We start from the raw sequence: 27,742 nt of genomic DNA on the forward strand, positions 1-27,742 counted from the left end.
CAACAATGCCAGCTCCTTAAGACCAGGGCTGTATCTGTCTTGCTCACTGCAGTATTCCCAAGGGCTGGTATACAGTAGGTGATCCAGAAATTATTGTGGATGAATAAATTGATGAATGAATTTGGTGTCCACCCTCACCTGGTCCTGATAGAAGCTCGATGGGAAATCCCAGGCAACTGAGGAGCCAAGACAAGGGAAGGATGAATGAATTTCATCAGTGTGAACAGGGGTGGGAGTGGGGGACCTGCCAAGCCAAGGTAGCAGCCCATGTGGGTCCAAGGACACACACCCCAGGAGTGCTGGAGGGACTGCAAGGCGCCAGGATGGCTTGAAGTTGGAATATGAAAGAGGGACTGAAGGTGAGAGGGGGGAAGAGAAAGATGGGGCTGGGGAGGCTTCCAGGCAGGCTTCTGAGCAGCAGAGGAACTGAGCAGTCCTGAGGTAGAAGGCCCAGCTGGTTGATGACGGCAGAAAACCTGAGGAGGTGGCTGGAGCTGTGGAGCTCACCTCTCTGTGTTTTGGTTTCCTTATCTCTAACATTCCTTCCTTCAGAGAGTTGTTGTGAGGTCGAGCACATAGTAAGTGTTCAACAGACTTACCAGACTTATTATCAATGAGCCAAGGCAAAAAGACCTGGGGAGAGAGTAGAGTTGCTAGAATGTACACAGCAATCAGAAGAAAATCAGGTCACAGCAACCCTTGCTCAAAAGCCTCCTAGGTTCCCATTGCTCTCATACGCCAGCCTCAAGGCCCTGCACTGTGGCCCGGTCACCTCCCTGATCCCATGTCCCTCCATTCTCCACCTCACTCCACTCCAGCCACACTGGTGTCCTTCATGGTTCCCAGAAACTCCAAGCTGTTTCTTGCCTCTGAGCCTTTGCACAAGCTGTTTCCTCTGCCCACAACACTTCCCATCTGCTTTCACCTCTCCTTTAAATCTCTGCTGAAAGAGGCTTTCTTCATCTAGCCACCCTGGCTAGATGAAATCAGACTCTTCCCCTGAAGTTAGTCACTCCCTGCAACCTGCTTGTTTCCTTCAGAGTAAATGTCACTATGCATAACGTAGGTTCTTTACCTACGCCTTTGCTGTCTTTCTCGCCTGGGCTGAGAGCCCCCGGAGAGCAGGGAAGCTGTCTGTCTTAGTGACAGCAGCTCATTCAGGTCCCAGCACATGGTACATGCTCATTTTTCTGATTGATGACTTAATAAATAAAAGAGTAAAAGAGAGAATGAGAAAGAAGAAAGGGAGGAGGGAAAAAAGGGGAGAGATAAAAAGAAAGAGAGGAATGGAGGGAAGGAGAATGGAAGGAGGGAGGAAGGAAGAGAGGCTCATGACCCATTTTTGTAGAGCCCTCAAGCAAAAAATGTTTTTTACACTTTTAAAGTGTTAGAAAGAAGAAGAAAGAGAAGAAAGTGCAACCTGAAAGTGTGAAATATTTATTACCTGGTCTTGATGGGGGGAGAAACTGTGCCTACCTCTGAGTTACTGCATTGGTTATCTATTGCTATCAAACAAATTGCCCTAAAACTTGAGGTTTAAAGCAATAAGTATTTATTATTGTTCATAGTTTCCATGGGTTAGGAATCCCTAGAGAGCAGCTTAGCTGCACAATTTGGACTCAGGCAATCTCTCATGAAGTGACAATCAAGATGTCAGCTGAGCCCTGGCTGGTGTGGCTCAACCAATTGAGTGCCAGCCAGGAACCAAAAGGTTGTCAGTTCAATTCCTGGTCAGGGCACATGCCTGCAGGAGACAACCAATCGATGTATCTCTTGCACATCAGTGTTCTCTTGCTCCCTTTCTCCCTCCCTTCCCTCTCTCTAAATAAGTAAATTAAAAAAAAATTTTTTTTAAGATGCTGAGGTTGCTGTCATCTGAAGACCTGATGGGACTGAAGGAGCCACCTCTGTGGTAGCTTAATCACATGGCTGGCAAATTGCTCATTGTTGTTAAGGGGAGGACTCAGTTCTGTGCTGTGTGGACCCCTCCACAGGGCAGCTTGAATGTGCTCATAATATGGCAGCTGGCTTTCCCCAGAGCAAGTGATCCATGAGGAAGAGTGAGGAGGAAGCCAGGATGTCTTTTTACTACCTAGCTTCATAAATTACACATCATCTCCACAACACTCGTATCGATCACACAAGCCAGCACTATTCACTGTAGGCAAGGACTATCCAGGGCATGACTAGCATGAGGCAGGGATCATTGGGGCCATCTTGGAGGCTGCCAACCACAGATAATAAGTGACAGAGCTTGAGATCTGAACCCAAGCAATCTGGCTGCAGAGTCTGTGCACTCATCACCATGTACAGATGTCCCTCAATGTCAAAAGGTGGGGACACTTTTTAAATAGGCCTTATTTTTATATCAGTTTTAGATTTACATAAAAATTGAGAAAATTGTACACAGAAGTCTCATATACCCCTTCAAATTTTTCCCTATTATTTTTTCCTTTTTAATTTTTTTATTTTTCAGTTACAGTTGGCATACAATATTATATTTATATTAGTTTCAGGTGTATACCCCAGTGATTAGACATTATATAATGTATTAAGAGGTCATCACAATAAATCTCATGCCCATCTGACAGCATATATAGTTATTAGAATATTATTGACTATATTCCCTACACCGCACTTTACATCCCCATGATTATTTTATAACTACAAATTTCCAACTCTTAATCTTTTAAACCCACACCCCCAACCCCCACCCATCTTGCAATCATCAAAATGTTCTCTGTATCTGAGTCCATTTCTGTTCTGCTTGTTCATTTTTATTTTTTTTAGATTCAATTGTTGACAGATATGTATTTGTTGCCATTTTATTGTTCATGTTTTTAATGTTGTTGGTCTTTTTCCTTCTTCTTAAAGAAGACCCTTTAACATTTTGCATGGTACTGGTTTGGTGGGGATGAACTCCTTTAGCTTTTTCTTGTCTGTAAAGCTCTTTGCCTGTCCTTCAATTCTAAATAATAGCTTTGCTCGGTACAGTAATTTTAATTTTAGGTCCTCACTTTTTATCACTTTGAATATTTCTTGCCAATTCCTCCTGGCCTGCAAAGTTTCTGCTGAGAAATCAGCTAAAAGTCTTTTGGGAGCTTCCTTGTTTGTAACTAAGTGCTTTCTCTTGCTGCCTTTAAGATTCTCTCTTTGGCCCTGATCAGTATGGCTCAGTTTGTTAACATCACTAGTTCAATTCCCGGTTGGGTCACATGCCTTGTCGCAGGTTCAGTCCCAGTCAGGGCACCTATGAGAGGCAACAGATATCTGTGGTTGTGGTTCCCCTGTTATTAAATCTTACATTATTATAATACATTTGTTATACTTAGTAAACCAACACTGATACATTATTATGACCTGAAATCCACAGTTATCACTTAATGTCCTTTTCCAACATCTCATCCAGGATATCATATTACAATTACTTGTCATGTCTCCTTAGACTCCTCGTGGTTGTGACAACTTCTCAGATTTCTCCTTGTTTTGGTGTCCCTGACAGTTTTGAGAAATTCAGTTCAGGAATATTGTGGGATGTCCCTTTACTGGAATTTATCTGATGTTTTCTCAAGGTTAGACATATAGGGCCATAGGTTTGGGAGAGGAATATCACAGAAATAAAGTGCCCCTTTCACCATATTATATCAAAGTTATTTATGATTGACATTATGACAGTTGATGTTGTCATATATAATCAACTGACTGAAGCACTGTTTGTTGAGTTTGTCTTCTATAAAGTTACTATCCCCATTCTCTTTTCCATAATGTACTCTTTGGAGAGAAGTCTCTCTGTGCAGTCCATTCTAAAGGGAGGGAGTATCTACATGAATTATTTAAAATTCTTGTGCACAGGAGATTAGTCTCTTCTCCCTCATTTATTATTTTATTCAGTTCTTTATTTATTTATATCAGTAGGGACCCGTGGATATTTATTTTATACTTTGGTTTATAATCCAGTACTACTTGATTTTGTTGCACCAATCATTCCCATTTAGGCACTGGGAGCCCTTTCAGTTGGCTCCTAGTGGGTAAATGTAAACTTTCATTTGTATTACTAAATTAGATCTTAATAGTATTGGCAGTTTATATTTCCACTCCATCATAGATTAAGGTTTTTAATGATGTGACATTCATTTTGTTTCTTTTATAAGTTCAGGTTAAACATTGCAATAATCTGATGCAGAAAAGTCAGCTTCTCAAGTCAAGAGGAAGGGGGTCAGAGAAAAATGGAATAAATATTAACTTATTTAAGAAAAAACATAAAGAAATTACCTAATCTCAACAACAGAATGTGAGACTAAAAGGTGCAACATTCCTGTCATCAGAGTCCGAGAAAGACAGGAGAAAAAACTGTAATGTAGAAAAAATTTTCAAGACATAATGGTTGAAAATTACTCCCAAATGGCATAAGACACAAGCCTACAGATTCAAGAAGTTCAGCAAACCCCAAGTAGAATAAATTCAAAGAAGCCCATGCCTGGACACACCATAATCAAACTGCTAAAGCTTTTCTGCTGGCTCCCTTGACAGCAGCTTGGGCTGCACCATGCTCCCTCCGAGCTCCAGGCTTCTGCTAAGCCAATGCCACCGCTGTCTCATTCCAGCCACCATCATGATCATCTATGAGGATCTCATCAGCCATGATGTGTTCTCCATCTATAAGATCCAGGAGATCAGAGACAGACTGTGCCTGGACCTAGAGGGGAAGATGGTCAGTAGAACAGAGTGTAACATCGATGACTCACTCATTGGTGGGAATGCCTCAACCCCCAGGGCAAAGGTACCACATGTGCAGTAATGACAGCTGTTTATGCTGTCATGAGCCATCATTGGCAGGAAACCAGCTTCACAAAGCAGCCTACAGGAAGTATATCAAAGATGACATGAAGTCAATCAAAGGGAAACTTGAAGAACAGACACTAAAAAGAGTAAAACCTTTTATGACAGGGACTGCAGAACAAATAAAGCACATCCTTGCTAATTTCAAAAACTACTTGCTCTTTATTGGTGAAAGCATAAATCCAGATGGCATGGTTGCCCTGCTGGCATACCACGAGGATGGTGTGACCCCATATATGATTTTCTTTTTTTTTTTTTTTTGATGATGATTAAAGCCTTTTTATTGCCCTTGGAGTCCTCTGCTTTCTGAGGCTGCCTTCTGTTGCTGCAGGGTCCTAAGGCCAGGCGCTGAACAGCAGCAACGGTAACAGCTGACTTAGTTGGTAGAAGGCTTGGCCCACTCGACATTGAGGATGAGGTAATCATAGCCGAAGCCGGACACCCCAGCAATGGCACGGGCAGCGTCCTCGCGATGGTAGAAACTGATAAAGGCAAAGCCCTTGGCCTGGCCAGTGGTCTTGTCCTTCACCAAGTAGATGCGGGAAATGGAGCCAAAAGGCCTGAAGAGCTCTTGCAGGTCTGTCTCACAGGTGTCCTCTGACAGGTTGGTGACACAGATGGTGGCATGGTCATCAGCTCTGCGGTTGGGCTGCATGGACTCCCCATGGCGGCTGGCCCCATCCTGCAGGCTTGGTGGCACGTACTTCCTTGTCTTGTTCTGGGCCACCTGCACAGGCTCCAGCTTTCCAGGCAGTTTCTCCTTCTCGCCAGTGGACAGGCCCAGCTGCTCAGCCAGCTCCTTCTGCATGGGCCCCAGCGTGTCCTTGTAGGGGCAGCGGGTGGTCCAGTGGTCACCCTTGCAGATGCGGCAGGACACAATCTTCTGGCCCTTGAGCTTATTCATCGGGTCCTCCTCCTCCTGGCAGTTCAGATCCTCCTTGCTGGTGATAAAAGTCATAGACACATCATCATTGACTGTGGTGGTGGCCACATTGGGCCCTGGTGGGTCAAACTCTGAGTTCCCAAACTTCTTCCAGTTCTTCCTCCTTGCAACAGCCTTTGAGGCCTTCCGGGTCTCAATTCTGAAGGTGCGGACAGTCTTGAACTTCTTGCCATCCTCATCTATCTTATACTCCATCACTGTCTTGATGTTTCCATTGACAACCTCTTTGGGAGGCGGAAGTGGAGCTGGGAAAGGGGAAGACATGAGAGGAACTGAGCCACATGTCATGGGAATAGAGGGAAATGTGACTAGGGAGAGAGGTAGCCCAGGGATAAGGTGGAGGTTGTCACTCACCTCCTAGCAGTAGCTCAGGCTCTGGGCTGGTGTCGCCAGTGGGCAGAGGGATCCCCTTGAGAAGCTCACTGGTGACACATTTGTTGTCCTCTCCCTGCTCCTCCACCTGGTTGGCCCAGCTGGGCTTCGAATCAAAGTCTCCAGTGGGCATTACAAAACCTTCCCCATGCAGCTGGAGCCTGGCCAGAGACCACTGATTTTCTTTAAGGATGGTTTAGAAATAAAAAAATGTTAAGAAATTTGGCAATTTGGATTTATCAGCTGTCATCATACCTGGTTTTTGCTTTCCATCCACACACCATATCTAGCACAAATGGGACTGATGGTATCTTAAGCTCTTCGTTTATTTTGACCTTAATTTATTTGGAGTAGAGGCATTGGTTTAAGAAAAACATGAGCTGAAAACTAAAGACAAAGAAAAACTGCTGAAGTCAGCCAAGGAATTATTTTAACGACAGCAGATTTCTCATCAGAAAATATGCATGATGGATGGCAGTGGAACAATATTTTTCAGGTTCTGAAAGAAAAGAACTGTGAACTTAATATTCTATATGCAGTGAAAATATCCTTCAGGAATGAAGGTTAAATAAGGACATTCTCAAAGAACAATCAAGAGAATTTGTTGCCAGCAAACCTGCTCTAAAAAAACGGTTAAAGGAAGTTGTTCAAAGGGAAGGAAAATAATACCAGAAAGAAAGTTAAAATTTCAGGAATAAAGATCAAGAGAAATGGTAGATTTCTACTTAAATATAATAGACTGTTTCTCTCCTCTAAAGTTCTTTTAGATATTTGATGGCTGAAACCAAAAATTAAAACAGGGACTGATGATATTTTCATTGTATGTAGATGTAACACATGTGACAAATCCAACATAAAAAGGGGAGGAGGGAACTAAATAGTGGTCTTGCGTTCCATCTGAAGTGGTAAAATGTTAATTCTAAGTAGACCATGAAAACTTCAGTATGTATATTGTGATCTCTAGAGCTACCATTAAAGAGAGGGATTGTAAAAAAAAAAACAAAAACAAAAAAAAACCCTCAATAGCTAAATTAAAATGGAATATTAAAAATAGTAAAATAATCCAAAAGAATATAGGAAAGAAAGAGAAGACTAAAAAGCAAAGGAAATAAGCAGAAAATAAATGATAAAATGGTGACCCTAAACACAACCCTATCAGTCAAGCCTTCAGCCGATGGCAGTACCAGCTCACTCTGTGGTTGCCATCTTGGGAGCAACTTTAATGCCGAGGTACTTTATTAAGCTGTGCAGATTCCTGGTCCACAGGAACCACAAGGAAATAAAGGTTTGATGTTTACAGCTGCCAAAGTTGGGGATAACTTGTTATGCAGCAGTAGATAAGTAATACAGTGGTATCTTTGGAAAATACAGTCCACCATGGCTGTGTTGTTTGAGATCTCTCAATGAACCTGTATCAGTCTTCACTCTAATCGGAGACTTGCTTTCTCTGCCCCACTCAAGCATGGCAAAGGGACACCGGTCACCAAATAGCCCAGAGTAAATAGGTAAAGAGAGAGGATTTAACCCCAAGACTGGATCAGCCCAAATCTTGAGTGTTTGGTCACATTGGCATGCACCTTACTTCTCAAAAAGAAGACGTGTCTTAGGAATGATAATCATACTTTCCTTGCATGCTGTCCACATATCTACCACTGTTCCCACTGTCTCACAGCCACTCTCAGCAAATCTTCACATTACTCTCTCCTCCATTAGGATGGCAGCTCCTTGAGGAAAGGGATTTTGTTGTATTCCCCGCTATCAGAGTAGTCATGGAGGGAAGACTGTTCCATGACGTGACCGCTGCCAAACCCCCAGACTAGATCCAGTATGGAGATTGCTCCCCACAAATCTCCTCACAGGCTGTCTTGCCTCTCCACTTGGCCCCAGACATACTGGTCCCTGAAACGGGCCCTGGTCCTGCCCTGGGCAAGTATGTAAGGCATTTTTCTCTTTATGTTTTCTTCTTATCTGGGGCAGATGATGCCCCAGGTCCCATATCCATCCCACCCTGTCCTACAGAAGCCCTTAGTACCAGCTACATAACATGGAGGAGACCCATGTCATCTTGCTGTCACCCATGACACTGCCCATATGGAGGTTCCCTTAATACACTCACAATGTAATGATGGATTGTTGGCCTCCTACTTTGGTCCCTCAGCCCTGGGAAATTTTATGTAACAGTAATGCCTGACACTCAGCATTTATTGAATAGATAAGACCCTGTGTCGTGCAGGAGCAAGTGGCTTCTCACTGCCTCTGCATCTCCAACAGGTGTGGGTGGGCACTGGAAAGTTGTCTTTTTACAGGCCCCCAGTGAGGTCCTGATGCTCTGAAAGTTTGAGAACTGCTAGTTCAGCTCTTCTTCTTTCTCCCACCTCAACTCCAGGCCTACAGATCTTAGATTTTTACAGCTCACATAACCCCTCTTTCTGGAATACATACTGCCCAGATGCTCCCTTCTCCCCCAACCAGAACACCACATGGAGCACTGTGATTTTGTTGTTGTTGATGATGCTCCTGGGACACCTTGAAGGCAGAGTGAGTGTCTCCTGGGTGTCTCATTCTCAGTTAATCCTACAATAAGCACAAGTGCTATGATTCCATTTTATGGATGAGCAAACCGAGCACATCTGTAGGCTCAGCCAGGGGCTCAGGGTCATGAGCGGCAGAGAGGCAGCTTGGATTCTGATCTGAACCTGCATCTTACAACAGGTCAAACAAACATTTACTGAGCACCTCTTAAATGCAGGTTCTGGTCTAAGCACCACACACATCACCATCTTTTCTTCCTACAGCAACTTCATGGGGGAGGGGGTTTGTAATCTTCCCATTTTATAAATGAGAAGACAGGCACTGAAAAGGTGTCTCTGGAGCGCCCAGATACAAATTTCCTATTTTGATCTCAAACCTGTTTGTTCAGAAATCTGGACATATTTTGAAGCTATTGTTTTTCTTTGAATAGCATTATCAAGAAGTCAGATAGAAAAATAAATAGTTCAAAGGAAAAATCTGGATGAATATACATCCAATTTAATGGGGGATATACATCCCAGGGGCAAAGGCAATTAGTAGTAGTGGTAGTAGTAGTAGTAGTAGTAGTAGTATTTAAGACTACATGAAGAAATTCTAGCAAAAGAATTCCCCAGCCCTGACTGCTATGGCTCAAGGGGTTGGGTGTTTTCCCAGAGAGCGAAAGATTGCTGGTTGATTCTTGGTCAGGGCACATGCCTGGGTTATGGATTCATTCCCCCTCAGGGCGCATAGGAGAGGCAACCAACTGATGTTTCTCTCCCTCTCTTTTCCCTCCCTTTCCCCCCCTCTTTAAAATAAATAAATAAAATATTTAAAATAAAATTTCAGCATGAAGAAACATTCCCATCAGCTGGACTGCGTTCAAGTTCTAGCTATGCCACATATAAGCTGGGTGTCCTGCATGGTTTGCTTAAGTGCTCTGAACTTTGGGTTCTTCATCTGCAAAAGGGACAGTGGCACCTAAGAAAGAAGGCTTAGGAATGACCTGATAGGCTCAAGTCCAGAGGACACCCCACAGAGTGCTTGGCACCCATCAATACCTGGATACACATAGGGTGTTTCTCTCTTCTCTCCCCCCCCCTTTCTCTCCTTCCCTCCCTCCATCCCACCCTCCCTCTCTCTTTCTCTCTCCCTTCCTCTCTCCCTAAGTTCAATTTTAAAAGATTGAATTTATCTTACTGTGTATATTTTGGTTCTAATTACAAAAGTGATGGAAGTTTGTTGCCAAAAATAATTCACTTGCTAGAGAAATATGCAATGTGGAAAGTAAAGGTGGTGTGGAGATCCTCATACAGAAATGTCCACAGGTGGTTTTTGTCTGCCCAGGGAGGGACAGTGCCCACAACATCAGCAAGGCCCCAGATGTCAAAGCATCGGAACACAGAAAATGAAAGAAATGGTAATTCAGCATGCTTAACTCTTTAGTAGGCCTTGCCCAGTTTCCTGTCCAAAGTTTCTAACAATGGACACCCTCTCCAACACTTTGGAGATCTCTCACTTCCCCACACCTCCAATTCTGGGCATTCCCAAATGTCTTCATTTGGTTAAACTGAGGGGAAATTTGACTAGATTGCAAAAAGCAAATACATGCTCCAATTATGTCCACTTCCTCTATAATTAAACATATGATCGCCAACTTAAAACTCAAAGGGCCCAGCTGAAGGTCAAGATTTGCTTCTTTTGGCACAAGCTTCACCTCTCTCCACACTCCCCTCTTCTCACTAAGCCCAAGCCACACTGACCTTCCACTTCCTGCAATGGACCAAGCCCTTTCTCACCTCAGAACTTTTGTACATGCTGCTCCCTCTACCCTGAACCTCTTCACCTAGGTAACTCCTTTTCACCCCTTGAACAGATTCTTGTAACCAGAAAAACAAAACAATCAAAAATACCCTTGAGGGGGTGGGTTGGGTGGGGGAGAGAAATTGGGGGAAAAGGGGACAACTGTAATTGAAAAACCAAAATTAAAAAATTAAAAAAAAAAAAAAAAAGACTTCCAATAATCCTCTCACTGAAAAAAAAAAAAAAAAAATACCCTTGTTTTCCCATTTATATAATACTACCAGCTTCATAGGGTTGCTATGAGGATCAAATGAGATATATAGTTTAAAACACTTGGCACAGTGTTTCAGAAAATGTTAGGATTCAGCTCAAGAGGCACTGCCCCAATGAAGCCCTCCCTGACCACCCAACCCAGGACAGGTTCCCATGTGTTATCCTTTCTCATGGTTCTCTCCATTGTGTATGTGTTTTGGGGGGAGGAGGATAATATACCAAAATATAATTAAATAATTGCTTGTAATATCATCTGCTCCATGTCTCTCTTCCATTAAGACCATGGCTCTGGAAGAACAAAAATGTTGCCCAGCACCATGCCTGCCCCATCAGAAGTACCTGATCTATGTCTGTCAAATTAATGAATGGGAGACTTGCGGCCAAGATGGAGGCGTAGACAGACACACTGTGTCTCCCTCCACAACTAAGAAGAAATACAACTACCTCAAAACTAGAAACAACCAGAAGTTCCAGAAAATCAAATTGCATGGAAGTCCAGCAAACAAAGATATAAAGAAGAAATATTCATCCAGACAGGTAGGAGGGGCGGAGCCGGGGCAGAGAGGATGTGGTGTGGTGGCAGCAGCAGCAGCAGTGGCAGAAGCAGCAGGCCGGCAGAAAGTGCAGTCACACTTTTTAAAAAGTCAGGAGGGACACCTGGGGAGTGTTCCCAGCTCCTCACCAGATCTTGCAGCCCATGGTCCCAGCACCGGGGAAAATCAAGCCTCATTGCTTCTGACTGCAGACCAGTGAGGGTTGGGGTGGAGGAAGAAACTGCTGGTCTCAGCAGAGTGCGCTTGTTTAAAGGGCCCCCACAGGCCTAGAACGTCCACAGACCCACCCACTCTGGGAACAACAGCCAGAGCAGCAGCTAGAGGGGCCCCAGTCTGGTGCAGAAGTGGGAGAAGTTCCTGGAAAAGGGGCGAGTGCTGGGCAGGTGGCATTGTTCCCTCTCAGACCCCTCCCCAACATACAGCGCCACAACGTGATGAAACAGATTACCCTGTACTGATGAATCCCTAAGGCTCCGCCCCTTACAAAGTAACAGGAGCAACAGCTCTACCTGGGATGCGGAGGCACACAAACACAGGAGCCTGTCAGAATGAGGAGACAGAGAAGTATGGCCCAGACTTCCGGCCAAGATGGAGGCTAAGACGGACACACTCGGTCTCCCTCTACAACTAGAGAGGAATACAACTACTTCAAAACAAAAGATAACTAGAAATTCCAGAAAATAAAACTACACGGAAGCCCAACGTACAAAGTTATAAACCAGCGGTGCTCTTTGGGCAGGTAAGAGCGAAAGTGGGCAGTGCTTTTTGCGGTAGCATCTGGGACAGCAGCAGGGAGAGCAATCTCAGCTGCAGTCAAACTCTGGCAGCTTGCAACCTCAACCCTGGGAAAAGCAGCCACCACATAGCCCCGAACAGTGAGGCCCAGAGGGTGGGAGGACGGATCCCGGTCTCCTAGCGGAATAACTGCAGGAATCCATCTTGGACCCCCGCCCACACACAAAACGCCACAGCGCTGCGAAATAGGTTGCGGATCGCCGCTGGTCGCTGGGCAGTGACGACAAAGCGCCACAGCACCGCGAAATAGGTTGCGGATCGCCACCGGTCGCTGGGTTGTGACGAGTACACAGGCACTGCCCCCTATAGGCAGCCCAAGAAAACAAAACGCATCTGTCAAAATGAGGCAGACAACTATAGAAATCCCGGTGGCGCAGCTCACCAGGCAACAGATGAAGAATCTGACAGGTGAACAAATAAGAAACCTGTCAGAGGCTCAGTTCAGGGCCATTGTTATCAGGTGGCTTACAGAATTAACAAAAGATCTGGAAAAAGATGAGAAAGAATTGAAAAACTCTCATACTGAAAGCAACAAAACCACATACGAGACAGATGGTGAGGAAATAAAATCCAGAGTTCAAATCAACAAACCAGAACACAGAGAAGGAACAAACAGTCAACCAGTGCAGAGAGAGGAAACAGAAAGCAAGGAAAGTGAGAAGAGGATCAGAAACCTCTGGGACAGCTATAAGAGAGCCAATATAAGAATCATTGGTTTACCAGAGGGCGAAGAAGATGAACTAGAAATTGAAAAATTAAGTGAAAATATAATAAAGCAGAACTTCCCAAACTTGGGGAAGGAAATAGATGTACAGGTCCAGGAAGCACAGAGAGTTCCAAAACAACTGGACCCAGGGAGAACCACTCCAAGACACATTATAATCAAAATGTCAAAAGTTAAAGATAAAGAGAGAATCTTAAAAGCAGCAAGAGAGAAGAAAAGAATCATGTACAAAGGGGTCCCAATTAGACTATCAGCTGACTTCTCAAGGGAGACCCTGCAGGCAAGAAGGGACTGGCAAGAAATATTCAAAGTAATGAAAATCCAGAACCTATAGCCAAGAATACTCTATCCAGCGAAACTGTCATTCAGAATAGAAGGGCAGAGAAAGTGTTTCCAGGACAAAATAAAACTGAAAGAGTTCATCAGATCCAAACCACTATTATGTGAGATGTTAAAGGGACTGGTTTAGAAAACGGAGGATCAAAACTATGAACACTAAAATGAAAACTGCATCACAAGAAACAACAACAGAAGCTAGGGAATTGAAACAAAGGCAAACTAAATAGGCAACGAGAGTGGAAAAAGAACTATAGGTATGGGGAGCATATTGGGGGGAGGTCAGCAGGGAGGGGGAAGGGGGAGAGGGAGGGAGATGGTATAGGAATTAAGAAGCATAGTAAGAGGGAATGTAATAGACAGAGGTTGAGAAGAACTATATGCACAAACAATGGACATGGACTAAAAGCGGGGGACAACTGGAGGGAGGGGGGCCACCGGGTGGAGGGGAGCAGAGGGAAGGGAAATTGGGACAAATGTAACACTATAATCAATAAAATACATTAAAAAAAAAAGAAGTATGGCCCAAAAGGGGAAACAGATCAAGGTTCCAATGGGAGAACGAAGCAATGAGGAGATAGACAACCTAACAGACGCAGAATTCAAAACACTGGTGATAAGGATGCTCACAGGCTTGACAACTATGCTTGAGTACGGCAAATGCATAAGAGAAGAAGTGAAGGCTATGCTAAGTGAAACAAAGGAAAATCCACACAAAACCAATAGTGAAGGGAAGGAAACCGGGGTTCAAATCAATGATTTGGAACATAAGGAAGAAGAAAACAGTCAATCAGTGCAGAATGAAGAAGCAAGAATTGAAAAAAATGAGGAAAACTTCCAAAATTTTGAGAAGGAGATGGACATACAGGTCTGGGAAGCACGGAGGGTCCTGGGTGAGCTGGACCCAGAGGGGACCACACCAGGATGCATCATGACTGAGATACCAAAGGTGAAAAATAAAGACAGAGTCCTGGAGGCAGCAAGAGAGAGGCAGAGAGTTGCCAACAGGGGGGTGCCTGTAGGACTATCAGCTGATTTATCAGAGGATACTTTGCAGGCAGGAAGGGACTGGCAAGCAGTATTCAATGTAATGAAAAGCAACCTAAAACCAAGACTACTCTATCCAGCAAGGCTATCATTTAGAATGGAAGGGCAGATGAAGTGCTTCCCAGACAAGGTGAAGCTAAAGAGTTCATCATCACCAAGCCATTATTATATGAAATGTCAAAGGGACTTACTTAAGAAAAAGAAGATCAAAATTATGAACACTAAATAACAACAAACTCTCAACGGTCAACAATTGAATCTAAAAAATAAAAAAAATCCAACGAAGCAAACCGGAATAGGAACAGAATCATAGGTATGGGAATCATTTGGAGGGTTATCAGCTGGGAGAGGGGAGGGGGAGAAATGGGGAAATGGTTCAGGGACTAAGAAGCATAATTGGTTGGTACAAAATAGACAGGGGATGTTAAGAATAATATAGGAAAGAGTGAAGCCGAAGAACTTTTATGCACGACCCATGGACATGAACTAAGGCGGAGGGATTGCTGGAGCGAAGGGGGTTACTGGGCTGAGGGGAGCAAAGGGGAAAAAAATTGGAACTACTGTAACAACATAATCAATAAAATATACTTTAAAAATTAATGAATGGATCACATGAGTTCCAATTTGACTCAACTTTAAGTTCAGAAGCTACACTTATCACTGTTATCAGCACATCCATTCTCTCCCTTTCCACACCTTTTTATAAAGACAAAGGATAAAATGCAGTAACGCTCACACCACTGCTCAAGCAAGCCACATCTGGCCATGCCAAGATGGCCCCAAAAATCTCAAACAGGACTGTTGGTGGGTAGACAGCGCCCCCATGTGGTCGCTGAGAATGTTTGCTTTTCTGTTAATTTGCCATGCTAACCTTCAACTCTCCCGCTTCTCCCCGCAACTCTGTGCCCTAAGAGGCTGACAGCATGACTGGCTCCCTGCGCTCCTTGCCTTCTGGTGCAGCCACTGAGAGGTTCCAGCAGGAGATGGGAGTGTGGAAGGAGAGAGGGCTGGGTCTTTACTCTCCGGCCGCTGATCATGGGCTGGATCTAGTGATTCAGTTTTAAAGTTCAGAAGGATGCAGAAGTGATACAATGTGACTTCCCAGGCTAGGTCACAAAAAGATGTAACTTCACCTGGCTTTCCTTCCCTTGGATCACTTGCCATGGGGAAGCCTGCTGCCAAGATAGGCGTATACTCAGGCATCTCAAGTAGGGAGAAATTGAGGCATTCCACCAACTGGCACCTACCTGCCAGCCATGTGAGTGCACCACCTGGGAAGCAGATCATCCAGCCCCACTCAGACCTTCAGGTGGCTGCAGCCCCACAGACATCCTGACTGCAGCCTTATGAGAGACCCTGAGCCCAAAAAGCCCAGCAAAGCCACTCCTGGATTCCTGACCCACAAAAACTAGATGGAATAATAAGTTAGGAGATAATCTGTTATGCCACAATAGAGAACAACCACAGCTGCTAACAACAGTCCCATGCTACCACCTCAGGGCCCTTTGCATTTGACGTTGGCTCTGTCTGGAACTCTCTCCCACTGCCTTTTCGGATGCCCCCTTTTCTATCTCCCTACCCCAGTTTATGTTTCATCCTAGCACTTATTTCATATTTATTTATATTTCTTGTCTGTCTTTCTCCCTTACTAGAATACCAGCTCTCTGAGGGCTGGGATCCTTGCTTTGTTTGATGCTCTATCCACATACCTGGAACAGTGCTTGGCACTCAATATGGTGGTCATTATGAGAATCTAGAAGTCCTGATTCTCGTCATAGCTGGATCAGTGTCCCACTTGTTTCCTGCCCACTCAGTACCCACCCTAGCCAGGGGATGGGACACAGCTGTGACCTCCCCCTCCACTGGGGAAATAGTCTTTGGCAACTACAATGGGAAATCCCCTCTAAATCTCCCCACTTCCCTCAGTAAAAAATCCCAGGTCCTCTGTGCAGCCTACAGGCCCCCAGCCCTGCCTGAGATCCCACCATTCAGCCACAAAGAACCACGGACTGTTCACGTTCACTGATAGAGGAGTCCCCCCCACCCACAAACAAAGCTTTGGGAATCAAGTAGAAAACATTAGAACACCTATTTTTTAATCTCCATTTTTTTGTTTGCTAAAGAATATATTTATATGATATATTATAAAATAATCTACAGAATATATTGGTATAACTGTATCTGTATATTATTTATAAATAAATATCCATCTAGGGATGGCGCGTCGTTTTTACTGATAGGGGTGCACAATTGGAAAAACTTTTTAGTCATTTATCCTAATGCAACTCTGACCCCCTGAGAACATCTGGAAACGTCTGGAAACATTTTCAGTTGCCAACCACTGGGGAAAGAGTGCCACTGGCATCGAGAGAGCGGGCCCCAGGGACGCTGCTCAACATCCTACATTGCACAAGACAGGCCCCAGCACAAAAACTCTCCGACCCAAAATGTCCGCAGTGAGGAGGCTGAGAAGCCCTGGCCTAAAGCACCAGATGCTCTCTTGGTTCTGGAGTCTTTGAACCAGCTGCTTCCACCTCCCCGCTCTATTATTCACCTAGCTGAAACCTCAAACTTCAAGTCGTCCCCGCCTCCCAGAAGCCATCCCTGCTGCCTATAGGCTGGTGGGCCACAGGCCCTCCTAAGGGCCCCTCCAGCCTCCAGGGCTGATTGAGTTAGAATAGTCTTGCTGTATTTTTACAAGCACCTCCCCCAAACCCCAATGCCTGTCCCTTCGGGTGTCCCAGTGACTAGTTTGCCTACTAGTTTGCAGTCCAGGCGCTACTAAGCGTTCTACCCGGGGTTTCAAATTCTGGCAAATACCAACACACGCACACAAACACACATGCACTCAGGGTATCGTCACTCTTATAATCCCCATTTTACAGAGGGGTACACTGAGGTTCAGAAAGGGAATCCGGCCAGGTAAAAGACTCAGAGAGAGGTAGGGGCCCACCCAGGTCCTAATTAGCGCCTGATTCCTGAGGAAGGGGAGACGGCGAGAAACTAGGGGAGCGCGAGCTTGGGGAGGGGGGCGGTGCGGTGCGGAGACTCGCCGCGGCCTTTCGATGCAGCCCCGCCCCCACGGGGGACGTGAAGACGCGGACCCCGCGCAGCGTGGGGACATGTGACCGACTGCAGAGGCCGCACCGCCTCCCCCAACCGAGGTCTGCGCGCTCCACCGCAGGGTGCAGACCCCAGGAGCCTTCCTGGGTTTGGGGCGCAAGAGCAGAGGCGGAGCCGGGGAGGAGTCAGCGCACAGCCCCCCACGCACCCATCGAAAGCGAAAGAGAGGGCCGGGAAGGAAGGGCGTAGCCGGCCCGGAGTCCCACCCCCTGCCCTGCGCGCTGCTGGACTGCCGGGCGCGCCCAAGTACGGGGGGCGCAGAGCGCGCAGTGCGGACCCTCGCTGGTACCTGCGCGGCTGCCACCATGTCTCAGGAAGGTGTGGAGGTAGGAGATGACTATGACTGGGCCGGAGGCCCGCAAGAGACGCCGGGGAAGGGCAGGGGCCCCGAAGGGGGCTTCACAGTTCCTGGGTACTTCATCCGAAGCCCAGACCTTTCTCCGGCTGGCGCTTGTCCACCCTTCGGGAAGGAGAGTGACTGCCACCTCTCCCAGAACGAAATGCGGCCTTCTCGACGAAAACCAGGGGCCGCAGTGTCAAGGGTCAGAAGCCAGGAGTTACCTGGCCGGCCTTCTGCCGAGCCTGGGAAGCTCGCCCCACTCCGCACCCTCCCCCAATGCCCGGTGGAGACTTTGGCTTTTTCCAGTAACTGCCTTGGAGGGATGGAGGTGGGAGGTGTTGAGGCCAAAACCGGGGGTCAAGTTCAGGCCGGGAGGAGAATGCCTAGAAATGAGGGAAGGACAATCGATCTTCTCCTTGCCCCCAACGGAGCCCACCTGTCCCCTTCCTCCCCCAGCTGGAGAAGAGTGTCAGGCGCCTCCGGGAGAAGTTTCATGGGAAGGTCTCCTCCAAGAAGGCGGGGACTCTGATGAGAAAATTTGACAGCGACCACACCGGAGTGGGCCGCTCCATCGTGTATGGTGAGGGGGAAGGCCGGCTGGGGTCCTGGGCCTTAGGGAGGGAGGGTCCGCGCACGAGGGGAGTGTGGTCCATGAGTAAGGTAGGAAGAGGCGTTGAGATCCTCTCTTGGGGATGGTCTTTACTGGGGCTCTGGGAACTTGAAACTTCCACAAGATCCTTCAAGGGCTCTTCACTTATTCTCCCCACCAGGGGTAAAGCAGAGAGACGGACAGGAACTGAGTAATGACCTGGATGTCCAGGTAAATTGCCCCCCTCTCCTCAAAGGACAAGGTAACTGGGGAGGGAGAGCAGAGGGAACCCAGCCCATCCATCCATAGTGAGCCCCCTCAGTGCACTGCCAGTCCACAACTCATGGTCCAACCACATTTACTTATACACTTCTCAGCCAGGACGCTTGCAAACAGTATGTGTTCATTACACGCTGATGGTATTAAATGCGGGAGACAGGAAACTAGGCAATGACTCGAGCGAGGATTAACGTTATCATAGAGGAGTCCTGGAGGTTAGAAAAAGCTTCCTGGAGGATGTGTTGCCAACTGGCTGGAGAAGAGTGATCCCTGGGAATGGAGGGGTCAGAAAGGGTCTTCTGGAAGAGGAAATGGTGTGAGTACATGAATACAGACAGGCTGGGATAAGCAGGAGATGGGGGAGGATACAGGGGTAGGGGGGCTCAAGTATTGAATGAATGGAGAGATGGATGAATGGATGAAAGGATTTGAGACATAGGAACATCATGGCCACTTTGCCCTTTGGATGGCTTTGGTGGCTGATGCACTGTGGATTTTGCCTGCTTGAAAGGCCCAGCATTGAGTTGTTAAAGAGTATAATAAAATATGTATTATACTCTTTACATTTACACATTTAAATTTATACCTATAAAGAGTATGATAAAATAAAGCAAAGAGTAGCATTGATTGAGCACTTCCCTTGCAATAGGACTCCAGGAATTTTACCTATTTATTCATTTCATTGCCACAGTGGCCCATGAAGCAGGTCCTGTTATTTATTGCCCCGTTTTATGGATGAGGAAACCGAGACCCAGAGTGATGAAGTCACTGGCCAGGATTACACAGCATACAGGAGGCCACTGGGACTTGTACCCCAGCCACGCAGAGTCAGAGCCTGGGCTCTGAGATGCCCCTCATTAGGAACCCAGGGTGGGGGGGTGGCTTGGCCACCGCTGGAAGTAATGGGGGGGAGTGAAGAGGGGTTGAGCCTGCTTCAGTCTGAACCCAGAGCTGGAACACTAGCCTAAAGCAACATGACCTCAAACAGGCAACTTGTCTGAATGTCAACAAGTATGTGACATTTTCGAGCAGGGTGGGAGCATGAGGTCCAGACCTGCTTCTCCACACTCACTGAGGATGATCTCAGGCAAGCCCTCCCCCACCTCTGGGCCTCAGTTTTCCCATCCAAGCAATGGGGACAACAAGTGTGCCCACCTCTCAGGACTGCTGTAAGGATAACTGAGGTCCTGCACCTGGCTCAGTGAATGAGTGCTGCTCAGTCAGCTCCTTGTGAGTTAGGAACACTCTACTCTTATATGGGGCCAAGACCCTCCCCCAACAAATAAGGTGAAAAGAGCCCTGGGCTGAATCTTCAGCCTCTGCCCCTGGTGTCTCCACCCAGGACCCACCAGAGGACATGAAGCAGGACCAGGACATCCAGGTGAGTCCAAGATATGGGAATGGGGGGTGGGGGTGGAGCAGGGAGACTATCCACAGAGGAGAGGTACGTCTGTTGGAGAGTAGAGCTGACATATGTTTATGTTGGTGGAGGAGGGATGACCACCCTATAGTCCCCCCCCAACCCCAAATTCCATAGGCAGTGGCGACCTCCCTCTTGCCGCTGACGAAAGCCAACCTACGGATGTTCCAACGTGCCCAGCAAGACCTCATCCCCGCCGTGGACCGGCAGTTCGCCTGCTCTTCCTGTGACCATGTCTGGTGGCGCCGCGTGCCTCAGCGGAAGGAGGTGATAACCCAGCCCCTGACCTCGACTTGCCTGACTGACCTGAACTCCACTCTCAAACCCCATCCTCAGTGTCTGAAGCTCTCATTTAAGAACATCAGCCTCTGAGAGTTCAACCTCAATTTCAGACCCCAGTTCCCAACCCTGAGCTGGATTTCTGACCTTAACTTGAGGAGCTCGACCCTTACCCCAGAGCTTGACCTCTGACTCCACAGTTTGACAGCTACCACAGAAATCAAACCTTATCCTGAAACCACAACCCCAAATCTGGCTTCTGGACCCACTGACCATCGTTGTTCTTCTGGTACCTGCTTAAGAACCAGCTTTTGCAGCATAGGAGGGACCCCAGATTTGTAGTGTTTACCAGTTTCCATGGTGTAAATATTCCCATGGTGGCCCCACATCAGCGCTCCCCTCTTCCACACCTGCAGGTGTCCCGGTGTAGAAAATGCCGGAAGCGCTATGAGCCAGTGCCATGTGACAAGATGTGGGGCGTGGCTGAGTTTCACTGTCCGAAGTGCCGGCACAAGTTCCGGTAAGGCACCCCTCGGCCCCGCCCCAGCCCTGCCCTCCCCGCCCTGGCCCCACCCCAGCCCAGCCTCACCCTCACCCTTGGATCCTCATGGCCCTGCCTGCCCCCAGGGGCTGGGCACAGATGGGGTCCCCATCCCCTTGCTATGGGTGTGGCTTTCCTGTGTATCCGACACGGATCCTCCCTCCGCGCTGGGACCGGGACGCGGGGCATCGCAGCACCCACACCCACTCCTGCTCAGCTGCTGACTGCTACAACCGGCGAGGTAAGGGCCTGGCATGTGCCCCGTGGCCTCCCCCCACTCTGTGCTGTCTGCTTAGCCTTGATTCCTTGGACAGCAACCTCTGGGGTATCAAGTATCAAGGTCACAGCCGCTGTGGCCAGGCCCTATGATATTGGCCCCTCGGTCCATGTCTTCAACGCCCTACCCCAGTCTCCACGGCCTCCGACATTACCTCTCTCGCCATCAGCTATCTTCTGTGATCTTGCCCTTGAGTCTCTGTAATTTTTCTCCAGTGGCCTATCCACCATTGTCCCGTAGCCTCTGCCCCTGTGGCCTCTATATTCTTGGTTCCTCTTTTGTCTTCTGGAATCTCAGGTGATGCCTATGTCCCTGGGTCTCTTGTGGCTTTGACACCTGTGACTTTCACCTCCGAACTTCCTGTAGCTCTGAGCCTGTGGCCTCAGCTCTTCCCCTCCCCAAATCCCCCATGGCCTCAGACCCCTTACCCCAGAGTCTCATATGACTTCAAGCCCACGGACCTCAGAACCCCTCCCTTCCCAGAGCCCCACGTGCCTGGGACGTCCTGCGCACACCCCAAGAGCCGGAAGCAAAACCACCTGCCCAAAGTCCTGCACCCCAGCAACCCTCACATCAGTAGTGGCTCCACTGTGGCCACCTGCCTGAGCCAGGAGGGCCTCCTAGAACACCTGGACAACCTCATCCTGGAGGACCTGAAGGAGGAAGAGGAGGAAGAGGAGGAGGAGGGTGGGCACGGGGAGTGACCCCTGCCAGGTGCAGATGCAAACCAGACACAGTGTGTGGATATTTTGTGTTGTTATAAAATATGAGCTCAAACCGAGATCTAAGTGCCCTTGGGGAACCACCTGGGTCGGAGATGTGGGCAGGGGAATTCCTGGTCCTGCTTTCAGGATCCTGGGAAGCAGATCCACAATGGGAAGGTCTGTGGGACATGGCTCACACTGAACCATGAAGGAGGTGTGGCCAGGACAACTTGGGCTCCTGCTGACAAACATCCCCTAGAATCTGGGTGACAGATGGACAGATGGTCCCAGCCTCAAGGGCCGGATCAGCATGGCAGCCTTCTTGAGAGAGTAAGCCCCGCCACGAAACTCTGCCCAATAGATGCCATCCAGGTAGCGGTTGCGGTAGTGGCCACCACGATGCCACACACCATTGAGGTTGGAGTGAGCACAGGCATGATACCACCAACCTCCCCGATGATACAGGGCACAGTTACCTGAGGGGAGAGAGAGTCCATGTTCTCTTACCAGAATAAACGCATCTACCAATACCTCACTAATGTAAGGCTTTAGGTAGGCAGCCCCTGGCCTTCCACTTTCTTCTTCAGAGTAACACTTTTCCCACCCTTTCTGCAACCTCTCATTCCTTTACCAGCAAAAAAAAAAAAAAAACTCCCTTTCTAGAATAAGAATCCTAGCTCTCACAGAGTACCCCCCCAATACTCCCCACCAGAACAAGAGTTCTAACTTATTGCGTCATCAGAGAATGAATCTGAGCTCCCTAGCCCCTCACCAGAATAAAAGTCCTGTACTCTGTGCTTTTGCATACCCTGATCCTTATGAGAGAGAAATCTTACACACCCCCTTCCATTCTCTCACTGTAAGTCCCACCTGTCCATTCCCCACCACCACCACTACCAGAATAAGAGCTCCTTACCAGAATAGGAGTCTCGGTCCCTATCCATGGTGCTGAAAGGTTTGTCATTGTGCCAGGAAAGAGAGTCTCCAGCATCTCCATGGTACTGGCCAAGCCTTAAGCGGTAGTGGTCCCTCTCAGGCTCCAGGGAGAAGCCATCATAGTGGGCACGTGCACCACGTCCCCCCCAATCTTCCAGGAGCACCAGTAACTCATGGTCCCCACGGCTGGTCAGCTGATGCACAGGTTCAAGGCCTAGCCAGTATTCCCCATCAGGCTGCCCAAAACCCACCTGGCAGGGCAGAAAAGTAAAAAAGTTAGAAGCATGTCCCCTTCTCTGCCCAGCCCTGTCCCTACCTACTTGTGCCCACCTTGTAATGCTGCCAGGTAGTGAAGAAGTTGACTGAGCCATCTTGCCGCCTCTGAATTACAGTCCAGCCTCCACCCTCCAGCTGTTGCTCACACCATGCTGACACCATATGCCGGCCCAGTCGCAGCTCATACACTCCACTCTGCCCATGGCCTGCCCGGTACACCTCAGCACAATCTTGCCATGGGCCTGTGGGGACAGACATATAGTGTAAGTACAGCCTGAACCAAGCAACCCCTTATTAGAGTAAGAGTCCTAATTTGCACTGGCTCCCCTCACCAGAATGACAGTCCTGCCTCTCCCATTCTCTCATCAGAATAAGTACCCCAGTACTGATTTCCTTAAGTGAATAGATCTCTTAAGTCACTTCTCTCACTACAGCACATGCAGATCCTGGAGTTCTTAAATCCTGGTTCTGTGGTCTTGCCAGAATAAAAGTCCTGAACATGGCACTCAAATTCTCACCAAAGCAGCAATCTTAAATTCCTTGATCCCTCATGAAAACAAAAGTACCTCGTCTCCTACTTTCATACTATAGTAAAATTTTTGGTCTTTATCACAGTAAGAGCCATAGTCACTGTTGCATCACCAGATTAAAGTATTATTTCCTTCAGTCCTCTCACTGTGAGAGGACTATGTCATTAAAATCCAGACTCCAATTTCCCTCTGTCCATGCTACACTGGAAGATCCCTGGTTCCTCCACCCCCAGCAACCCTGCCCTCATCTTACCTGTTGGCTTGGTAGGGACAACAGGGTGCCCTTCAGGCATGGGGGAGGCCAAGGGCCCCTGGTCTCTCTGGGACTCATGGGCTGAGTCTAACCTGCTGGTGTCATTGGTGCTACCCACCAGACTGACTGGGACCACAGGCAGCAGAGGCGGTGGCAGGACCTGGGTGACCAAGAGAATCAGATGTGATAGCAGTAACCCTCAGCCCAGGCCGCTTTGGGCTGCGAAATCTCTCAGAACCCAGATGGGCAGGAGATCAGGTAGGGTCATGGATTGATCCTCCCCAAAACCCTAACTAGCTGTCAAGAGCAGACAGAGCTGAGCTTAAATTCCTACTCTGGTGTGCACAATTTAACCAATCTGTGCCTCCAAGTCCTTTTCTTTAAAGTAGGAATAATGATATGAGTGGCTCCAACGATGAGTATTAACTTACTGAATGTTCCCAACAACCCTGTAAGGCAGGAACTGTCCCAGAGCAACATATTCCAGAATTCGACATAACAGGGCAGGAGTTAGAAACAGTAATGCAGCGTCTATATTGTATTATTACATAACACCTCCATAACATGAGTCTTTGGTCTTTATCCACATAATAAGCTTGATTACAAGAGTCTAAGAATATTCATATGAAGTGGATAAGTCAAGATTTTAAGTAGCCACCATTGCGTTTTTATCCAAATGAACTATAGGAGAGGTAGGAATCTGGGTTTTGGAACTTTTCAGATTTTGGAACTACAGATGAGATTGTGGGGTTGCAGGGGGCCCATCTTAAGACAATGCACACAGGCTGCCATTCTGGGGGTACCACGGAGGTTACCTGCTGCTGCCCGTCCGCACCCCCTGGACACAGGCGCTCCAGACGGGCAATAAGGCTACTCTGCAGGCTGACTAGCTGGGCCAGCTCGCGGAACTTGACATCCAGCTGATGAAAGCGGATGGCTGCGCGCTGTGCCTCGGCCGATGCATTGAGCACGCGCTCCGCAAGCAGTTCCAGCGCTACGGCGGGCTCTGCCCTTGGACCCGGGCCCGGCTCGTGCTGCAGCTGCGTGCGCAGCTGGCCTAGGCGCGTGCTTAGGCTGCGGCTCTCCTTGCGCAGCGCGCGCACCTCGCCCGCCACTGTGCCGTCAGCCGCCGCCAGCCGCTGAAGTTCCCGCAGCAGCTCCTCGTGGCGGTCGATACGCACGCGCAGCGCCGCCACTTCACTGGCGTTCACAGCCTCCGGCGCTGGGCGCGCGGCCATCGGTCCGCTCCAACACACGGCGCCCGTGAATTTCTGCTGGGGTAGCACGAAGGTATAGGTGCAGCGCGGGGCCCCGGCCCACGCCCAGGAAGCGCCCAGCAGAAGCAGCAGCTGCAGCGTGTGCTGCACAAGTGCCCACATGGTGGACCTGCAGACGGAGGACGAACAGGAAGGAGAGGAGGAACTGGAACCCAGACTAGACCTCCATCTCTCAGGCCGGGCCAAACCCAGCTGCGCCCAATGTGCGTGTTTACACCTGCGTGGCTCCAGGTCCACACATGCCCACCTCTATACCTCCCCCTCCCCAAACCCAGTGGAATCCCGCCCAGGCCTCTCTCCTGAGTTCCAGGCACCCAGAGGGACAAAATTCATTCAACAATCCTTCATGCAGTGCCTACTGTGTGCCGGCCTCATTTCTAGGAGCTGGAATACAATCAGAAACAAAACAAAATCCCTGCCCTAGTGGGCAAGGAACAAAATAAAGTACCAGATTTAAAAAATGTTTTAGATGGCGCTAGGTGCTAAAGATAGTTAAAGAGGGGAGAGACATGGGGATCTATGCAGGAGCAATTTGAGAGAAGGGGAAGACCTCCTGGAGGAGGTGACATTTGACTGAAGACCTGAAAGAGGAGACAGAGGAAGCCATAGGGATGTCTAGGGAGAAGAGCAGCCCTTGCAGGGGAACAACATGTGCAGCGTGAGGTTAGATCATGCCTGACCTATTAAAAAAACAACACCTTGGGAGGCTGGAATTGAAGTGGGGGAGGCGGGGGTGGGAGGGGGTGAGGTGGGGTGAGGGGCAGGTCTCACTAACTCAGTGTAGTGGTGGGCAGGCCATCTCCCACGTCCTCAGACCAAAACAATGCCTAGTGCCACATAACCCCCACCCCAACACCCACATGCCCCAGGTCTACTGTGTCCCCCAGGTGTTCCCGACTTACACAGGTGACCTCCTACAAGTGTCCTCACTCAAGGGTGTGTACTTGTGGCCAACTACACTCAACCCTGTAGGGTCCACACCCAGGCTCCCATTGCCTTCATTCCTGTAGTTCACAGCTTCTCAGAGGGGGACACACATGCTTCCCATATGTACTCGCCAACATTCAGAACACTTATCATGTGTCCACACATCACCCTCGCCTGTACCAAGTTCCACTATGTCCTAACCCACACGTCCTGGTGGCCACACAGGCACATGTCCCATGGTCTTTATCATCACACACCCCATTGCCCCTTTCACACATCCAATAAACACTCAAGTGCCTATTGTGTGCCAGGAGCTGCTCCAGGCAATGAGGACACAGCTTTGATCAACACAGACAAAATCCCTGCCCTCCTGAAGTTGACATCCTGGTTGGGAAAATGGATGGCAGATAGGTCAGAGGCTGGTAAGTGCTTAGGAGAAACTTTAAGCAGGGAAAGGGGTGGGACTCCTGGGCTGGGAGGGGTATTTTAAATAGAGCGGTCAGGCTTCTCTTTAAAGAGAAGGTGATGCCTGGGTGGAGATCCAAAGGAAAAGAGAGAAGGGGCAGAGAGAATAGCAAGTGCAAAAGCCCTGAGGTGGGAGCTTGCTTGATGTGCCCAAGGAATAGCAGAAAGGCCTGTGACACTGCACAGTGAGTGTAGGGGAAAGGCAAAGCAGGTAAAGCTAGGAAGGTGAGAGGACAAAGTGCAGGGCCCTGAGAGTCTCAAGAAGGACTTGGGTCTTACTCTGGGTCATGTGGGAGCCAGGAGGCATTCTGAGCTGGAAAAAGGCACATCCATGACTGAACTCACACATCAAGCAGGAGCTCCCAAAGGCAGAGCAGGGTCCTCTCCTTGTCCCTGCACCCCGAAGACACCAGGCCCCCCACAACAGAAATGGAATACAACTCCTGGAGCTAGAGTATGTAACATCCACTGCCTACCAGGATCTCAGTATCTCAGTCTGAGATGAGGAGAAGGCCCGGGAAGCCCCCCAGCCAAGAGAGGCCCAGGTTTCCCAACAGGCAGAATCAGCCCCCACCTGCCCTCTCACCTCTCACAACCAAGATCCTGAATCCAGTGAGGAGGCCCTCAGCAGGTACAGAAGTCAGAGGAGAAGCCTAGGGTCCCATCCAGCAGGGCCTCTGAGCTGGGGAAGGGAAGAGCCAGTGGGAGAGCAGGAGGGAGGAGACTTGTTCACCCCCAACCCTGCTGGCCCCCAGAGCCTGGGACTAGAGCTATAATGCTGAGCCCAGGAGTTCCAATTGTAAATATTTAGCCTTTCCCGCATGAGAATTAAGGACAAATTGCCAGACTCCCCTGCCCAGGACACCAGAGCCTGATAACACAGGTCAGTGCCCTGGACATTCCCCCCATAGCAGAGCACAGAGCGTGGGAGGTTGCAGGCCCCAGGAAGTCAGGGAGGTCCAGTGTCAGACAGAGACATATGCACACGCACAGAAAAGGACAATAACCAACATCAGCAGTGGCACCTGCTGTGCTCTAAACTCTTTACACCTTTTATCTCCTTTAATCCTTGCAACCTGAGCTGGCTCCTGTGTGTAACCTTTTCCAGCAGGGAAAACTGAGCCTCAGAGAGGGTGAGTGACTGGCTCATGGTTCCACAGCCCAAAAGAGTCCGCAGTGGGATTTGGCCCAGGTACCTTGGCTCCAAAACTTGCACATGTATATACCGCGGCAGTCACGCACACCCGTGTGCACATAACAATGCAGCACAAAGATACACAGACACCAGACACACAGACAGCCAACAACACATGCAAATGGCTGCACAAA

The 27,742-nt window shown here is 48.4% G+C and overlaps 3 protein-coding genes and 1 pseudogene across 3 annotated transcripts; 2 read left to right on the plus strand and 2 right to left on the minus strand.

The window, feature by feature from the left end:
- Window positions 1–4,612: 4,612 nt before the first annotated feature.
- Window positions 4,613–6,371, plus strand: LOC149999818 (translationally-controlled tumor protein-like; annotated as a pseudogene).
- Window positions 5,099–6,287, minus strand: LOC149999819 (eukaryotic translation initiation factor 3 subunit G-like). The gene is made up of 2 exons (XM_090288790.1): window positions 6,137–6,287; window positions 5,099–6,027 (listed from the first exon to the last, which is right to left on the minus strand). Exons 1-2 carry the CDS (start codon window positions 6,285–6,287, stop codon window positions 5,216–5,218), a joined length of 963 nt encoding a protein of 320 aa, XP_090144916.1. The 3' UTR covers window positions 5,099–5,215.
- A 10,938-nt stretch (window positions 6,372–17,309) lies between the features above and the next one.
- On the plus strand, window positions 17,310–22,407 carry SHFL (shiftless antiviral inhibitor of ribosomal frameshifting). The gene is made up of 8 exons (XM_090289526.1): window positions 17,310–17,646; window positions 18,117–18,240; window positions 18,431–18,480; window positions 19,871–19,909; window positions 20,066–20,215; window positions 20,644–20,747; window positions 20,855–21,009; window positions 21,529–22,407. Exons 1-8 carry the CDS (start codon window positions 17,626–17,628, stop codon window positions 21,747–21,749), a joined length of 864 nt encoding a protein of 287 aa, XP_090145652.1. The 5' UTR covers window positions 17,310–17,625; the 3' UTR covers window positions 21,750–22,407.
- ANGPTL6 (angiopoietin like 6) lies at window positions 21,790–27,089 on the minus strand. Its single transcript, XM_090289525.1, has 6 exons — window positions 27,000–27,089; window positions 24,560–25,130; window positions 23,745–23,904; window positions 23,016–23,203; window positions 22,666–22,936; window positions 21,790–22,225 (listed from the first exon to the last, which is right to left on the minus strand). Exons 2-6 carry the CDS (start codon window positions 25,121–25,123, stop codon window positions 22,005–22,007), a joined length of 1,404 nt encoding a protein of 467 aa, XP_090145651.1. The 5' UTR covers window positions 25,124–25,130; window positions 27,000–27,089; the 3' UTR covers window positions 21,790–22,004.
- Between the last annotated feature and the right edge of the window lie 653 nt (window positions 27,090–27,742).

This window comes from Furipterus horrens, unplaced genomic scaffold (assembly GCF_987537825.1).
Source record: "Furipterus horrens unplaced genomic scaffold, mFurHor1.1.pri manual_scaffold_10, whole genome shotgun sequence".
In the NCBI taxonomy this organism is placed as follows: domain Eukaryota; kingdom Metazoa; phylum Chordata; class Mammalia; order Chiroptera; family Furipteridae; genus Furipterus; species Furipterus horrens.

What these genes read in the sequence shown, in the direction of transcription:
- ANGPTL6 (XM_090289525.1), bottom strand. Translation starts at nt 25,123, where the DNA reads ATGTGGGCACTTGTGCAGCACACGCTGCAGCTGCTGCTTCTGCTGGGC. An exon ending in GTGCGGACGGGCAGCAGCAG is followed by an intron (nt 23,905 to 24,559) that starts GTAACCTCCGTG and finishes TTGGTCACCCAG; the next exon opens with GTCCTGCCACCGCCTCTGCT. An exon ending in TGTCCCTACCAAGCCAACAG is followed by an intron (nt 23,204 to 23,744) that starts GTAAGATGAGGG and finishes CTGTCCCCACAG; the next exon opens with GCCCATGGCAAGATTGTGCT.
- LOC149999819 (XM_090288790.1), bottom strand. Translation starts at nt 6,287, where the DNA reads ATGCCCACTGGAGACTTTGATTCGAAGCCCAGCTGGGCCAACCAGGTG. An exon ending in GCCTGAGCTACTGCTAGGAG is followed by an intron (nt 6,028 to 6,136) that starts GTGAGTGACAAC and finishes CCCCTTTCCCAG; the next exon opens with CTCCACTTCCGCCTCCCAAA.
- SHFL (XM_090289526.1), top strand. Translation starts at nt 17,626, where the DNA reads ATGTCTCAGGAAGGTGTGGAG. An exon ending in GGGCCGCTCCATCGTGTATG is followed by an intron (nt 18,241 to 18,430) that starts GTGAGGGGGAAG and finishes TCTCCCCACCAG; the next exon opens with GGGTAAAGCAGAGAGACGGA. An exon ending in TGACTGCTACAACCGGCGAG is followed by an intron (nt 21,010 to 21,528) that starts GTAAGGGCCTGG and finishes CTCCCTTCCCAG; the next exon opens with AGCCCCACGTGCCTGGGACG.